This window comes from Nerophis lumbriciformis, linkage group LG05 (genome assembly GCF_033978685.3).
Source record: "Nerophis lumbriciformis linkage group LG05, RoL_Nlum_v2.1, whole genome shotgun sequence".
In the NCBI taxonomy this organism is placed as follows: domain Eukaryota; kingdom Metazoa; phylum Chordata; class Actinopteri; order Syngnathiformes; family Syngnathidae; genus Nerophis; species Nerophis lumbriciformis.
Window position 1 is genome coordinate 54,070,105 of NC_084552.2, and position 17,551 is coordinate 54,087,655.

At 38.6% G+C, this 17,551-nt stretch overlaps 1 protein-coding gene and 1 long non-coding RNA gene across 2 annotated transcripts; one reads left to right on the forward strand and one right to left on the reverse strand.

Annotated features, from left to right (window-relative positions):
• Positions 1-1,282: 1,282 nt before the first annotated feature.
• cat (catalase) lies at positions 1,283-16,490 on the reverse strand. Its single transcript, XM_061959659.1, has 13 exons — positions 16,344-16,490; positions 13,836-14,007; positions 9,837-9,947; positions 7,893-8,023; positions 7,690-7,794; positions 7,491-7,616; positions 7,227-7,418; positions 6,983-7,135; positions 6,599-6,737; positions 5,936-6,066; positions 2,950-3,057; positions 2,680-2,763; positions 1,283-2,465 (listed from the first exon to the last, which is right to left on the reverse strand). Exons 1-13 carry the CDS (start codon positions 16,407-16,409, stop codon positions 2,421-2,423), a joined length of 1,563 nt encoding a protein of 520 aa, XP_061815643.1. The 5' UTR covers positions 16,410-16,490; the 3' UTR covers positions 1,283-2,420.
• Positions 11,797-13,866, forward strand: LOC133606097 (uncharacterized). The gene is made up of 3 exons (XR_009815214.1): positions 11,797-11,869; positions 13,542-13,592; positions 13,686-13,866. It is a non-coding gene; the product is annotated as an uncharacterized lncRNA (long non-coding RNA).
• Positions 16,491-17,551: the final 1,061 nt, after the last annotated feature.

The following is a 17,551-nucleotide window of genomic DNA, read 5'->3' on the forward strand; positions in this document are numbered from 1 at the left end:
TTAAGTCTCGTCTTAAGACCCACTTTTATTCTCTGGCTTTTAACACTATGTGAGTTGTGTGGTCCTCTGTTTTTAAAATGTTGATTTCTATTTACTGTTTTAATTGGTTTTATCCTTTAAAATCGTTTTAATCATATTTATTTTACATTGGTTTTATATGTATTTATTTTTTGTTTTTATTCAGTCATTGGTGGAGCTAAGGATAATATTTGAATATTGTTTTTAATATTGTTGTGCAGCACTTTGGAAACATTTTGTTGTTTAAATGTGCTATATAAATAAAGTGGATTGGATTGGATGGACGCTTTTGATCTCCCTCCCTCCTCAATGACATCTGGAGTCGAACTTTTGCAGATCGGCCTCAGTCTAAAAAAACATTACATCATCGCACCCAAGACAATTGGGCAAACACCCCCCTCCCCACCCCACGCCCTCACCACCGCTTGTTTTCCCCTCTGGGTGATGGTCGGATGGCAGCGCTTCATAGCAGCGGTCGCCTTCCAGGGCCCCAACTCCCCGCCCCTCTGTTGCGAGTTTGTCGTGATTAAATGTAACGTGTTTATGTGTGCATTGCATGGAGGTTTTTTCCCACTCCAGACTAGGCCCCCTTAGGAGCCCAGTCTAGATTGAATTTTTTTACTCATCTTTTTCCCCAGCGTTTTACCTTTTTCCCATCTTTTACAGGGCGCCTTGTGGCGACCCATCAGCGTTCCTGTTCTGTAACCCTGTACACTGTTTGTTTGTCTAATCTTGAACGGGTTTGTGCTGAAAACAACGTTTTGTTGTACTTGTGCAATTACAATAAAGACCTATCTATCTGATCTGATATCTTAAAGGAATCCCAAATACACAAAACCACCTGCTAACAGGTAATAAAACTGGGTTTTGCTTTAAGAAAATGCGGATGAATGCAAATTCCTCAAGCAACTGTCCAGCCCCTAAAAAGCATGACATCCTTTTTTCCTTAACAGCTGTTATTTTAATGATATTGAAAACATTATATTAAAAAAAAGAAAAAATGGGTCATATTATAGTCAGGTACTTTACTTACTACTTCTATTGCTGCATCCAACTAAATCCAATGTTGCCATCATGTTCCATTACCGCCTCTATGGTTATTATCAGACTGGTCCGCTTTGCCATGACTGGTACTTGGTCTGCGGCGGTAATACAAAAAAGCCAAAGAAAAATCAAAACACACTTATGCTTGACCTCAAGTGATGTTTTTTTCTATTCTCCCTCAAAACACATTTAACTAACAAAAACACAAACAAATGAAAGCTGCGCATATTCATTTTATTAATAAAGCCAAGCTGTATTCCAATCAACTTTACAAAGAAGTGGACGTCCATCAGTATTTTTAGCTTGTTTGCGCCTTTTTGAAGCAACCTGCTTATTATAGTAAATTATATACGGTAAGTGTTACGGTATTGTAATATAGTAAGGCGCTGCAATCTTCTGACAGCATGAATTTGTGAATAAGTCAGTGACCATGAACAAACTTGTACAAATGTTAAACTCAGCGATAAAAGATTTCATTTTCATCCATTTGTAACGAACACTCACAAGGCTTGAAGGTACCGTCCTGTACTTCCAATATGATTCATGGCAGGCTGGTTACAATGCTAAACAGCTTTACTAGTGTGGTCTAGATTAGCTATTAGTCATAAATCATAGAACCATCAACTACTACCATCAAGATTTGATTCTAACAAAACAGTGAAGTCAAATGTCTTTTACAAGACTGGGGTCATATTTGGAGTAAAAACATTATACATTAAAAAGACACAATATTACATTCTGACATGATAATGTCCAACTAACAACATTACTGATTAATTTCAGTACAAATACAACTTTGTTCCTCATTTATTGGTATGACTTTCGGGTCAGGTTGAAATATTGACGCAATTTACACCTTTTGAACTGCAGTGTGTGTCTTTGTGAGGGCATATTGAGATTTAATAAAACTACGGTAAGTCTTTTACACTATCAAAATGAAATTTTTTGAAATTGTTTTTAAAATCATTTATAAATTATTTTGTAAAATTGCAACAAATATCTGTTGAAAAAAAATCTGTAATGCCGAAAATATTACATTATCCATCATAATTCTGTGACCTTGCTTTCTGTATCTATATCTCCTGCATCTTCTGTATCTCTTGCCACCGTTTTTGCAACATTGCATGTAATACCACAACTGATCATCATCTATCACAGAAGGCACACATTTTTAAGCAGAAAAACTGTTGGTTACTTTCATGTCTGTATGATGAAACATTAATCTTACATATGACACATTGGAAGCCCCGGTTAGCATTTTGTTCTTAGCCACAAAATGGTTTTAGCATAATCTGCGACTTATTTTGTTGAAGATTACTTAAGTGCATCCTGCGTTCTGGAAATGAGCTCCCTGGCGATTACATGTTGGACAAGGTTGGACGGCTGTAAACGTGAATGTTGTTCTGGGAGACAAAAAAGCAAGACACGGTGTTAGCAAATGTAGTGTGGTAGTGTTTAGCATCCTATGTACTTAGTTGTAGTCTATCGTGTTGCTAAGACAACATAGATAACATATAAGCTTCTATGAAGTAATGTTTATCATTTGACAACATGCTGACATTTTAGTGTGTAAATGTATGACGGTGTAGCAGACTTTCCTCATTTAATTTTATTTACCTTCTGGGCCTCTGCATTGTACTTGTTGAGAAGGCTCTGAACTCTATTTGCATAATCTTCATGAACGGCTTTCAGGGTCTCCACCTGCGAGAAAACAGGAAACCAAAGTGAAACTATTTATCTGGCTTCCTGACCACAGTGGAAAATAATGACGGTTTACCATGAAGTGGTCGCATGGAACAAAAAAAAAAAAAACGTTACTCTGAATTCAACAGAAAAGAAACTCAATGCCTGGGAGTTGGCAGAGGTGGGGGCGTGTGCGGGGCTTACCATTCGCTTCTGGATGAAGAGCTGTGCCCCCTTCAGGGCCCCTGCCATGTTCTGACAGAGTCTTTGGCGTTCCTTTTCGTTCAGCACCTGTGTGAAGAAGGTGCGAACCTGCAACACAACATAAAAAATGTTTTTGCAGTTAAATATATACACCCTCACCTTTCCCAGACTGAAAAAGATATAGCAGGGGGTTGAGGTGCAACCGGGTTATTTTACGAGCGTGCTTTTATTTTGAAGGCCTAACGTAATCAGCTCCAGAATGTGTTACATTATTTAAGTTAAAACAGAGGAAATTATTGAAATGGTAGGGCGTCGAGAAAGAAGGCAAAACATGGGAGTTTCAGTGGGTAGTAATGTGATACTTTTACATATTTGACTATTCCTAAGTAAGACGGTACCGTATTTTTCGGAGTATAAGTCGCACCGGAGTATAAGTCGCACCTGCCGAAAATGCATAATAAAGAAGGAAAAACACATATATATATATATATATATATATATATATATATATATATATATATATAAAAACTATATATAAACTATGAAAAAAACTGCGACTTATAGTCCGAAAAATACGGTACTTACTTAGAGCGGCGGCGGTGTTTTTTCAAAGGAAGTAGTGTGGAACTGCGGATTATTAAGCTGGTGGCTATTTATTTCTACCACGCAAATTTCCGATGGCTATCATTAGCATTACCATTTTGAGTTGAGCATCAGAAATCACTTACAAGTGCAGCGGGAACACAGCCAAATGAACATCAATTGAAAATCCCTCCTCATCTTTAAGCTCACGCCAGCGAGTGAAAGCCAGTGGCAATGTTGATCCTTCACTGTCCTTTTATAAGGGTAGACTGCACTTTTCTTTTGTCTTCAGACAAAACTTTTAGTTTCTTTGGATGTTTTCGGGCTTTGGCAGTAATTGCACGTAGGCGTTATTCTTCATCTTTTTGTTTTCTGGCGGCACGCAGGCGTTCACATCGACTTCCGTCTTTTTAACTAATGGGGAAAGGGGGCGTGACGTATGCCACAAAGGAAGACGTATGCCACACAAGTTTTGTGTGGCAGGGTTCTTGCCACCCTCCTCAAAGTTGCTAAGTGCGAGTAAAAGAAAGCGATACAGATCCCCTCTGGCCATGACAGAGGTGTTATTCAACTTGTTGTAAGTCGATGTATCATCCCAAAAGTAATGAAAATATTTTATGAAAGTTGAAAAGTTACTTAGTGCTGCTTTAAATCCCTTAAATTAATCGCTACATTAATTAATATCATTGTTATGTTTATTTTTAATCTTTTACTGCTTTGCAAAGACATTTTCCCAGCGGGCACAGTCACATGACTCTGTTTAACCAATCCAGTGTAAGCACTAATGGATTTTGACTCCATTTCCCCAAACAACCTGACATTGTAAAACAACTACACACTGTAAAAACTGGCATGACAAGTGGCATCCTCAAATTTCCTCCAGATAAATTCTAACAAAACGGAAACTCTGATAATTGCTCCCGATGAAAAGATCCCCCTGATCAAGAACTCCCTTGGTGCTCTGGGTACATCTGTTAAAAGCAGCCTCAGAAACCTTGGGGCTGTGTCTGATCAGTCAATGTCTTTAGAGGGTCACTGCCGTCAACTGACCAAAAACAGTTTTTATCACCTCAGAAATATTTTTAAAGTGAGAAATGTGCTGTCAAAATTGGATCTTGAAATGATCATTCTCGCGTTCATTTAATCTCGTATTGATTATTGCAATTCTCTCTGCACTCTTTTCAACAAGTCAACGCTAAAGAGACTTCAGACTGTACAAAGTGCGGCTGCCAGACTTTTGACCGGTGCACCCAGAACAGCCCATTTTACCCCCATTTTATCCAGTCTTCATTGGCTTCCAGTTAAATTCCAAATTGAGTTTAAAATTTTAGTCCTGACATTCCGTGCATTGCATGGTGGGGCACCTCAGTACAACACTGACTTGTTAGCCCCTACTCTTCAGGGCGCAGCCTCCGGTCTTCAGGCCAGGGTCTTCTAAAGATCCCAAAAACTTGTTTTAAAACCCGTGGAGACCTGGCATTCCAAGCTATAGCTCCCAGACTCTGGAACAACTTGCACCAGACCCTCCGTGATCTTGACTGTGTTGAAATTTTAAAAAAACATTTGAAAACTTCTCTTTTTAGTAAAGCTTTTAGTCAATGCACCTTTTAACTATCAATTTTAATCCACTTTGTATTCTTTTTATGATGTTGCCCCTGTTGTTTTAATTGAATTGTTGTTTTACTTCACCTATGTTTTCTACATCACTTTGTGATTTTATCTGTGAAAAGCGCTTTATAAATAAAAATGTACTTACTTACGTCAGACGAGGTGATGGCAGTGTTTATTTACAAACTAGGAAAAAGAACATTCTATCACGCGCTATCACCAGTGTCAGTAGAAACTAGAGAAAACATGTGGTATAAGTTGAAGATGTTTTTTCAAATGTTTTAGCTGCCCATATGCTAACATTAGCCTTGTTTTTAAGTCATAATTGACTGTGTTTTGTGCATCTTCTGTGGTATATGGTGCAGTGGAGTCACAAGCATGTACACACACGCACACACACTAACCATAGTTGGAGTGCAATACTTACTCAGACTTACACTAAAATAACGATACTCTTACTTGTGTACAATTTTTGACAACCCAACTCTCGCTAACATATGGTTAGTGTAATTCTTAGATGCACTGCTGCAACATGCAGTTAGACTTGAGTACTGCACCCACAAGATTGTCTTTTTTTGGTGTAGTTCAAAGTACAAATGTTACATTTAAAAGCCATACCTGATAAGTTAAAGTTCAAGTACCAATGATTGTCACACACACACTAGGTGTGGCGAAATTATTCTCTGTATTTAACCCATCACCCTTGATCACCCCCTGGGAGGTGAAGGGAGCAGCATAAACATTAGCAAGGTGGCATTACGGGATGTTTATTGGTCCCGTTTCATTTATTGGTTACCTGGGTCACGTTGTCCTCGTCCTCGCTGTTGTAACGCGCTACATTCGGAGACACCTGGAACTTGGACTCCACAAACTGAAGCTGGGTGTCTGGCGCACTGAAGCTGTTGGGGTAGTAGTTTGGAGCGCCACCTGGAGGATGGATGCATTACATACGTCACAGGAGTGTTCAAGGTGCACTTTGTGAAAATATCATTACAATTAAAACGCAACACAAATGGGAAAAGAAGAGAAAAAAAGTGTCAGGAAAGGACAACAATTTAAACTACTCTGTTTTTTCAGTGTGCGGCCCTACTAGTAAATGTGCACATTACAAGCGTTCTTGCAATACATTTGCAAACATTTGTATATCTTATCCTACAACATTGCTATTTCTTCCGTAAAAGAAAATATTAACAAAAATGTTAAAATAAACTATCAAGCAAACAATAACAAAATAACAACTGGTGCCTCTCAAGTCTTTGCCAGGGGAAAAAAAAACATTGTAATAACCTAATGAGGAGCCCGGAGGCAGTAACAACACATTGTGATGTTGCATGAAGAAGTTTGCTCCCAACTTCAAAGATAAAAATAAATACTTCAATCAATCAATAAAACTGACATGTCTTTTTTTGGAGAAGTCAAAATGTTATTGAAATAAATTAGTGTTTGCCATGGGGCCTACCTTGGTTGTCAAACATGCACATCGGTCCATCCCGCTGGTAGTTAGCCACCCGGGCCCTGTAGGGGCAGTTGACGGGGATCTGCAGGTAGTTGGCCCCCAGTCGGTGCCTGTGTGTGTCTGGGTAGGAGAAGAGGCGACCCTGCGGGGTACCGGTAAGACCACATGAAGCCTCTAATTCAGTATTAAATATTGGGCAGGACCAATAGCAGTGAGGTGTTAGGGGGGTGCGAGGAGCAGTGATCCGAGTATACGCAAGCCTCCAGCTAGGGGGCAGTGGTGCAAAAACTAATTGACAGGCTGCCTTGTGGAAAAATGTCTGCCCCTAGGGGGCGCCTGACAGAAAATAAATGCAAACTCCTGCTCTAATTTAAGCATTGCCTCTACCTGCAGCATCTTGTCCGGGCTGGCCTCGATGCCCGGCGGCATGTTGCTGGGGTCAAAGGCCAGCTGCTCCACCTCTGCAAAGTAGTTGACTGGGTTCCTGTTCAGGACCATTTTGCCAACAGGGATCAACGGGTATTCTTTATGCGACCAAACCTGAAAAATATGAAAGTGAGATGAGGCCGAAGTTCACAAAGAAAAAGTTGTCAGCTACACTTTAAGTCACGCATACAATGCACTGATGTACCTTAGTGAGGTCAAACGGGTTGAACTGGAACTCTTCTGCCTGCTTAAACGTCATGACCTGAATGTAGAAGGTCCAGGACGGGAAGTTGCCATTCGCGATGGCGTTGAAGAGGTCTCCTATGGCGTAGTCTGGGTTGGTGGAAACTAGGCGGTCTGCCTCCTCCACAGACATATTCTTTATTCCCTGGTCAGTCTGACAAAAAGGGATCAGAATCAGCATCCTTGATGAGGAGCATTTCTACTGTCAGCTGAGGGTTCCTAAAACCTTGTAATGGAACTTGCAGTACACCAACTCTCCGTCGGCGTTAACCAGCTTGAAGGTGTGCGAGCCGTAGCCATTCATGTGGCGGAAGCCATCCGGCAAACCTCGATCGCTGAAGAGGAAAGAGACCTGCACGGAGACGCAAATACACCAGTCACATTCGACCTCAACAATTCCCACCGTAGCTTTACGCTGCAGCTACCTGATGGAGACTCTCGGGTCTCAGACTCCAGAAGTCCCACACCATGTCCGGGTCCTTCATGTGGGTCTGAGGATTGCGCTTCTGCGAGTGGATGAAGGACGGGAACTGCGGGGGAATGAGGGATTTAAAAGACACAAAGGTGACTAGCAAGCGTACATGTGGAAGAGTCCATTTTCATGTCTGCTGCTGTTGCCTCAACTCACCAACATGGCGTCCTTGATGAAAAAAATGGGTGTGTTGTTGCCTGTCAGGTCCCAGTTGCCCTCGTCGGTGTAAAACTTGACTGCAAAGCCTCGGGGATCCCGCACTGTGTCCGCTGATCCGGACTCTCCCGCTGAAATAAAGTTAATAGGCATATTGTTCAATGGGAGTAGATTTAACCTATTGTGGGATATGTGCTAACAAACGTATAGATGGGGTCAAAACAGTGCCAAAATCCGTGCATGTAAAAACCACACTGCGTGTCCTTTCCGTGCCCGGACTCATTTTACAGTAAGACTGGACAATTATTCCAATTTTATTTTCGATTTTGATTATGGCTTCTCACAATTATGAAAATACAATAATCGGAAAAAACTATTAATGGGCCGCGCAATGTGCATTCAAATACCGGAGCTTGTGACGGTGAAACAGATGAGGAGCGAATGAGTGAGAAAAGAGCATGTCTACGAAAAGTTTGGAATGTCACCATAGTTGTATACAGAGCTAGTATGCCTAATCAATCATTACTAAACTCAACAAAAAAGTAAGGCATGATTTCTGCATTCCCATAACCGTGGACGGAGTCACATAATTGGCCAATAGAAGGGAATCCGCTGATAAACGCAAAACAATATCAAGGAAATTGGCATAAATGTAAGTGAAATGTTGTTATTGTGAGGAGAGGAAACATTTTCACCTTTATCGCTAGTTTTTAAGCCAAAATGCAACCCTGTCTACACACTGTGCTGTGTCTGCTTGTAAGTACTTTGTGCGTGTGCGTTGCCGAACATGATCCTTTGCTCATAAAACTAGCAATGTCACAACGTGACGACGGCGCGCCGTCATGCCCATCAAAAAAAAAGGGTACTGGTATTTTTCAGAGACAGTATAGTACCAATTTTCATTCATTAGTACCACAGTACTTTATTAGTACCGGTATACCGTACAAGCCTAGTTGCTACAGTTTATACAGATTCAAGACATCAATCAGTCAATGCGTTTCCATTAACTCTAGAAATGCGCAAAACCTAAATATCGCAATGAGAAACTGGTAATGGAAACACCCATATTTCGAAAAACCTCTCAAATATTGCTGAAACATGTTTGCGCTCTCATCAGGTGTTTTTTGAGAAGTTTCGATATTGAAGTGTTTCGCAAAAGCATGATGGAAACACTTTTTTCACATTTAGAGGTCACTTAGACACCAAACCGGCTCGGAGAGACACACATGCCCGAACAATGTCGATGGGGTCGTAAGGACGTTGCCTTTGAGCGATCACCCGCTGCATTTGTCTTCTATTGACATCACCGCAACAGCAGGGGCTGCAACAGTTTGTTCAAGGTGGAGTCTTGCGGGATGAGATTTAATGAGAATTACGGCATGATGAATGATGCAAAACACCCTTTAATGGAAACACCTACAAATCGCATATGTAGTTTGTTGAAATTTTTGAAATATCGCTTTTATTTTGCAAAAAAAACACAATGGATACACAGCTAGTCTGAGGAGTAAAAGTTGGCACTTTTTTGTATGAACTGTTAACCAACATCACTTGTGTGTGTCTCTAAAGTATCCACAGCCTGTAGAAATGTGCCAACGTCAGCTATGAAGTTGCAGTGCGGTAGCGCTCGTCCATGTCAACGACAGTCTTGATACATCTCAACTTAGCCGTAAAAAACAGCGCAATACAATTTTTTGTGCGTATGCAAGTTTGATACATGAGTCATCTGGTCTGGTTTAACTGGTAGAATTTTAAAATAACAACTAGTACTGTGCACTCTTCTGCAGTAATGGCAGAAATGCACATATGGCTTCTCATGTGCACAACAGCACTATCTGCTGGAAGCAGTGGTTCACTGCACCCGGCTGCAATTCAAGCAATAATACTAACTCAACACACTCAAAATTAACCTAAATAAATCATTAAACACGAGCGCACTCTTACCCACAGTGGAGAAGCGGACTGCAATGGGCGTCACTTTGCCGACGTGCTCGAACACCTTGGCTTTGCAGTAGCCAGTGATGTTGTGCGTTACCTCAAAGTACCCAAAGGCTCCTGTCAACAACATAAAGAACATTATTTTTATCAAGTAATTGCTTTTTCTTTCCAAACCTAAATAATGTGTTAATATTTGCAGCAGTACTTTCTTAAATTTGCAAACAATTTTCCTGTATAGACTGGAAATAGAAAAATATGTTTCTGGGTTTAAATGCCTTCTTTCAGCCTTATTCTTTATTAAGGAGAACTGCATTTTTAAAAATTTCGGTCATCATTCACAATCCTAATGTGAGACATGTGTACCGTATTTTTCGGACTATAAGTCGCAGTTTTTTTCATAGTTTGACCGGGGGTGCGACTTCTACTCAGGAGCGACTTATGTGTGAAATTATTAACACATTACCGTAAAATATCAAATAATATTATTTAGCTCATTCACGTAAGAGACTAGACGTATAAGATTTCATGGGATTTAGCGATTAGGAGTGACAGATTGTTTGGTAAACGTATAGCAGGTTCCATATGTTATAGTTATTTGAATGACTCTTACCATAATATGTTACGTTAACATACCAGGCACGTTCTCAGTTGGTTATTTATGCGTCATATAACGTACACTTATTCAGCCTGTTGTTCACTATTCTTTATTTATTTTAAATTGCCTTTCAAATGTCTATTCTTGGTGTTGGGTTTTATCAAATAATTTTCCCCAAAAAATGCGACTTATACATGTTTTTTTCCTTCTTTATTATGCATTTTCGGCCGGTGCGACTTATACTCCGGAGCGACTTATACTCCGAAAAATACGATATTTCTTTTTTGTGCATTCTAAATATTTTTTAAAAGCAGCTAACAATGCACCAAATGTGGATCGACCTACAATATATTGCCTGTACAGCACTCCATTTACATTCCATGACCTGCTTTACAAAGATTTACACTGTTATTGTAAGAGTTAACGCTGCCAAACTATTTATCTGGGGTAGTGAAGCAGCGCCTTGCTTACACTTCTCTGACGACTACTGGCGAGTAGTCAGCTACACGCTATTTTGAGCTACTAACATTGGTTGCCTCCCGCCACAAAATAAAGAAGAGCCTTACACTGGTTCCGCTGTAGTGTCTTTAAGTTTGGAAATAAATAATTATAGGATATAAATCAGGTCTCTTACCTGTAACCCTGGAAAAAAACGAGGGAACCACCAGTCTTAGAGATTGTTCATTTAGTTGTTCTATCCAGTCTTAGAGATTGTTCATTTAGTTGTTCTATTAGGTAGAAAAAAATCAGATAACAGACATGACACAATACTATAATCATTTCAAACGGCAACGTTCTTGCTTTAAGAAACACTAAAATAAATCAAGCATATCAATTGTGGTAGTCAGTAACAGTTTTATTTTTGGATCAAGAAGAGTGAAAAAATTATGTTTTTTAGAGGAAAGGCGGGCTTTATAGGCAGAATTTATCGTTTCCCCATTACCTGCATTTTTAGCAGCCAGACTTAACATATAGAATAAACAGAAAAGGGGTCGTGTGGGCTTTTCTCACGTAAGGATTGTGAATGATGGATCTGTGCAGGCTGTATCTTAAGTCACATGTTAACATGCCTGGCTGTAATACAAGTGTAAAAAAACCCAAGTTAACCACTGTTAATATTAACGACAAAATACAAGTATTAAATTTGTGTAATTAGTGTAATATTCAATAAATTAAAAAACGTTCATATCTTGCAAGAAAGTTGTACACATTCTTATGTCTCCGTTGCTTGCCTGCCTTCCTTCCCTATGATTTTGTCCCTGCTGTTGTCTTTTGTGTCTCCTCCTCAGTGCTTCCTTCTGTGGCGGTGATGGCCTAATTGGGCACACCTAGTCCTAATTTGTCACTGGGAAATATAAGCAGGGCACTGTCAGCTAGCCTTGGCTGGTGTATTGCTTCCTGTGCCGTCCACAACTCATACCTAGCTTCCGCGCTTCTGTCGCAGGTCAGTTTGATTTTATTTTTATTTTTTACTCTAACCTCAATTTTTTGGTCTCTCCAGAGGTTGAGAGTTTTTCTTCTTTGAACTGAATATTCTCAGTGTGCCCTTGCCGACCGCTAGATCGCAGATGAAGCCTCATGAGGCATTGAACCACTTGAGCCAATTCTGATTCTGAATTGGTTCGGGAATTTCTCGAAGCTTCAATGCATGCTTTGGCACAAGACACCCCCTGCTGTTCAAATATATAATTACAAACAGCTGCATATTAACAACACGATGTGGTGCATTGATGTTGCGTCTACTATGGCTCTTGGAAATGACAATGAATCACAATAAATTTTCGTCAAAATGTTTTTGCTAGGTAAATCAAAGTATATTAAACTATATTTTATGTGTTATATATGTACATATATTGTGTTTTTATTTTGCCTACATGGTAGAATCATATAACAGGGCAGGTTGTATTCTGTCTTTCTGTCACCTTGAGGAAATGGAAGATGACAATATAATGTAACTTGGACAATGATGTACAGAACAGAAATCTAGTTCATTTTTTTTTTTGGTTTTAGGCGTTTTTTTTTTTTTTTTTGACAAAACCTCTCCATTACCCAGCTCAGTGGCCTAGTGGTTAGAGTGTCCGCCCTGAGATCGGTAGGTCGTGAGTTCAAACACCGGCCGAGTCATACCAAAGACTATAAAAATGGGGCCCATTACCTCCCTGCTTGGCACTCAGCATCAAGGGTTGGAACTGGGGGTTATATCACCAAAATGATTCCCGAGCGCGGCCACCGCTGCTGCTCACTGCTCTCCTCACCTCCCAGGGGGTGGAACATGGGGATGGGTCAAATGCAGAGGGTAATTTCACCACACGTAGTGTGTGTGTGTGTGGGTGCGTGTGTGTGTGTGACTATCAGTGGTACTTTAACTTTAATTATTGATTTTCTGGTAGCTGGTTGAAAAAAATAAATACAGACTGCTTTACTTTAATAAATGTAATGTTTCCAGTGATAAACACATTTGAGAACTGACGTTGCCAAGACTCGAACACACGTCGTGTAGACTAAAAGGCAAATACGTGATCCATTGTGCTACCAAAGTTATTGATGGCACCGGTACAAGGTGGTAAATTAATGGCTATCAAGTTTGTCGTCCATCTTTGATTCAAGCGGCAGTTAAATTGTTTTATTTTTTTATCCTCTATCCATATTCTGAACTGACCACAGGTCTCAAAAGCTCACATTTTCAATGGAGCTTTGGCGGTTCATAAGTTGTCGAATCTCCCGGCAAGTCTGAACCGCGTCCCGAAACAGTCACGTGGTACAATTTGGCAACGAGGCTTCACTCATCATTTCCGGCTCCTCCTCTAAATGAAGCACGCCTCGATACAAACTTCCCAAAAACGCCCCCTCCATTACTCGACACACGCCTCGAAGTCTCGGCACATTTGGTCCCATTACTTCCGATCACTGTAAGCCTCAATGTGGATTAGATTTTATAATGTGCACTTTTGCCCCATCTCCTTTTATTTTGGGCAGTAATTTTATGATGTGCTCTTCAGCCCCATCTTCTTTTTTATTGTGTACACTTTTGCCCCGTCACCTCATGTTAGGATTATCATTAAAGTACTGCGCTTTTTGCTACCTTGCCTCACGTCTCTGCATTTTGATCATTACAGGATGCACCGATATCAACAACCAACAATACGCACAAGTTATGATCCTATTTGGTTGGCAGGTCACTTTTTCTGCGTAGATTTGGGCAAGTTACATTTTTTTTATCCTTAACATTCTAATCTGTGGCGTGTTTGTTTTGCTTGTAGAATGTGTTGCGGGTCAATTAAAAAAGAACACGCCCCGCAAATGGGTTGCACTTTGGACAACCATGCTTCAAACCAACCGGAGTAGCCAATTGCAATCAGAGCAGTGATGCTAAAAATTGAGGCCTCGGTGGGTCGAGCCTACAATCTAACCTGCCCCTTTGGCGTGCACCACTCGCTCCGGGATGCGTTCACGGTCAAAGTGGGCCATCTCGTCGGTGAAGACCACATCCTGGACCAAGAGGGGGCCCCTTGCTCCGGCCGTCAGCAGGTTTAGCTTGTCTCCAATAGGATGGCCTGCTCCTGTGGTCAGCTGATCTGGCCTCTAAGAAAGAGATCACATGACAATATCACATTTGAATTGTTGGACATTGATGCTTGTGCCACAATGACAGTTGGATATATTTCTAGAAAAGTACAGAAACAGAATTGAGATCAATTGATCCAAATTATTAAGTGGGTGGAGGTGCTTGAATGTGGTATCTTAATCTGTTTATTCTGCTTATGCAACTGTCAAGTTTGAAGTTCGTTCATAATCAATGGCTTACTTTTTTTTAAGTTGGCTTGCTGTGTCACTGTTACTTAACCTTGAATAACAGTATTGTACCAGCTTGCTAGGGCAGTGGTTCCCAAACATTTATTGCCACGCCCCCTTTTGGCACATAATGGAAAATCTGCGTTGCACAATGTGCATATCCAAACAAATCGAGGCACAGCGACACAACAGATCCCTTCTTTCTTCAACCGCCATCGTTTGCCCGTAAAACTGTATCATGATATGAGTGTTTTATATCTATTGAGAATTATTATTTTTTTATAACCTATCGAAAATAAGGATGAGGAGAGTAATATGTATTAAATGTAAACATTTGTTTTAAATGTACCTTTCCTCTGATTATAATCCCCTCAGCTATCAAGGCAGATAAGAAATGTCAACATAACCATGCGAAACACTTAGACAATGTAAACAAAATTCTAAAATCACTGAACACTTAACCTCTTGAAATGAAGGTACAAAAAGGAATATGTAAGAAATGCTCAATAAAATGTAACAAAATAAAATATATATATATTTTTTTTTTACAAAGTATAAACGTTATTGATAATAGAGATTTCAATATTGAGAAAAAACTAATTGTAATTATTATTTTGGCCATAATTGTGCAGCCCTAGTTACTGTAAATAACATTTCTGTTTTTCACTTTATGCCTTTTGCTCCATTTCTCACCTTTTTGTGTTTTTTTTGTTGTTCAATTCTATTTCTACAATGTGCAGAGGGGCAAAAGAAAAAAACCCAAGCTGGGCGACCAAATGCCCCTTGCGCCTAGCTTTTACAGATGGTCTTCCTCAGGGTTGAGTGTGTGAGATTCTGTCAACTGTGAGCAATCACAACTTCATTTAAGTTGCTAACTTCCCACCGCGAGTGAACAACTGAACAATGGCAACTCAAGAGAGAAGTAGAATTACTGCAGACCAAAAAAGTAAATGCATTACAAAAGTCAGTTAAATATAATTTGCATTACATCAATCCCCTTTAAAGTTAAAGTAGCAATGATTGACCCATCACCCTTGATCAACTGGGAGCAGCGGTGGCTGCGCCTGGGAATAATTTTTGGTGATTTAACCCCCAATTCCAACCCTTGATGCTGATACGTACGTGACCTGGCACAAAGAGTTAACAACTGTCAGTGTTTTCCACAGAACTGCAAGCAATGTGTTGGCTTGCATAATTGGCCATGACACATGTGTATGTATGCATGTAGCTTTCATAGACAATTTGGGAGACAAAAAGATAGCCATAAACATAAGCAAAACAAATATGTAAAAAATAATAAATACATTTCTCCCGTTGCTTTTTGTGTTTTACTTTTTACTTTTACAGCAGCACATGTTGCTCCTTGAGAAAAGGATACATGCTTTCATGTTAGTCTAATGTACTTTATAGGTAAAGTCTGTTTGTTCACTTTTCTCTGTGATTGTTCTTCCTCTTCACGCCGTCTTAACCGAATTATGCCTTTGTCCACTTTATTCCGAAATATGATTTGGCATTTCATCGAGCCCCCCTTAGAGTTAGTAACAGTGTATTTCACAGAACCGCATGTTTTGTTTTGGCTTGCGTAATTGCCCGTGACGCATGTGTATGTAGTTTTTAATGACGCTTTGGGGGAGAAAAAGATAGCCATGAACATAAAAAGTAGGGCTGTCAAAAATAATGAGTTAATACACCTGAATAATTACAAATACAAATCATATTGATTAAACATATACATGTTATATTTTATATTGCTATTGTGGTACATTTTTTTGTGTACTTTATACCTTTTTGTTTTCGCGCTCTTTTTGTGCCCTTGTGTGCATTATACTTTCCATTATTTGTAACAGAGCTACTATGTGGAACAATTTCCCTTGTGGATCAATAAAGTTAGTCTAAGTCTATTGTATTAATATCACGTGTCTGCTACACCGCACAAACTAAACACAAGCGGTAAACAACAAAGGGATGTGAATGATAAACACCATAACGGAATAATGACAAATATATTCAATTAACAGCTATCGATATTAGCAGATAACGACTAGGTCTTCACCCCCAGCAACCTTTCACCTATTTACCTCGAAAATGTACCTCCTAATTTTTTAGTTAGTCGTTTTCTTACAAACCTGAGAGCTTCTCTTCTGCATCCATATCTTCATTTGATCGGTAGCTTTATCTCTGTTGTCAGCCATGTTCTTGTTCTATTAAAACGCAACAAATACTTTCTTATTCCCTCAGCCCTGTTTTGTTCTTTGCTTCCGGACTTTGCTCCTTAGCCCCGCCCCTGCTCCCCTCCTCTCATCTGATTGGTTGCTGCGAGGCCGTTGACCTGCTTTGGGGGGAGAAGGCGCAGCCAAAACAAATATGGCGTCTTGTCTTTACATAACAAACAATTTATATTCATTAATTTATAAACTTTTAAATAAAAAGATGAAAACAACAATTTTTTTTTGTATTTATGTATTTATTTATTTATTTTTTACAAAATTTACCGATTAGATAGCTACGGAGCCCCTAAAGGGACATGGGGGGGGGGAAAAAATTGGTATAATTTTTTTTTTTTTTTAGACATGTATCTTTTTATAAAGTTATAAAAAATTACAATTTTTTTTTTTCTAATTTTAAATTTTTTTTGACACGAGAAACTATCTCGTGGGCACGAGATACATGTCTAAAAAATAGATATATATATTTAAAAAAAAAAAAAAAAAAAAAAAAAATTAAAATTAGAAAAAAATGTTTAGTTATTTTTTATAACTTTATAAAAAGTTTCTCGTGCGCACGAGAAACTTTTTATGAAGTTATAAAAAATAACTAAACATTTTTTTATAATTTTCTTTTTTTTTTGACACGAGAAACTATCTCGTGCGCACAAGATACATGTCTAAAAAAAATTTTTTTTTTAATAAAGTTATAAAAAATAAATTTAAAAAAATTTATTATTTATTTATGTATCTCATGCGCACGAGATAGTTTCTCGTGTCTAAAAAAATAAATAAATAATACATTTTTTTAAATTTATTTTTTATAACTTTATTAAAAAAAATTTTTTTTTAATAAAGTTATAAAAAATAAATTTAAAAAAATGTATTATTTATTTATGTATCTCATGCGCACGAGATAGTTTCTCGTGTCTAAAAAAATAAATAAATAATACATTTTTTTAAATTTATTTTTTATAACTTTATTAATAAAAAAATTTTTTTAATAAAGTTATAAAAAATAAATTTAAAAAAATGTATTATTTATTATTTATTTATTAAAAAAAAATTTTTTTTTAAATAAAGTTATAAAAAATAAATTTAAAAAAATGTATTATTTATTTATTTTTTTA

Bases quoted from the DNA above. Each gene is read 5' to 3' on its own strand.
- cat (XM_061959659.1), bottom strand. From the start codon at position 16,409: ATGGCTGACAACAGAGATAAAGCTACCGATCAAATGAAGATATGGATG. The intron at 7,419-7,490 runs GTTTTAGGAACC...CCTTTTTGTCAG, and splicing joins ACTGCAAGTTCCATTACAAG to ACTGACCAGGGAATAAAGAA. The intron at 7,136-7,226 runs GTACATCAGTGC...CATATTTTTCAG, and splicing joins ACCCGTTTGACCTCACTAAG to GTTTGGTCGCATAAAGAATA.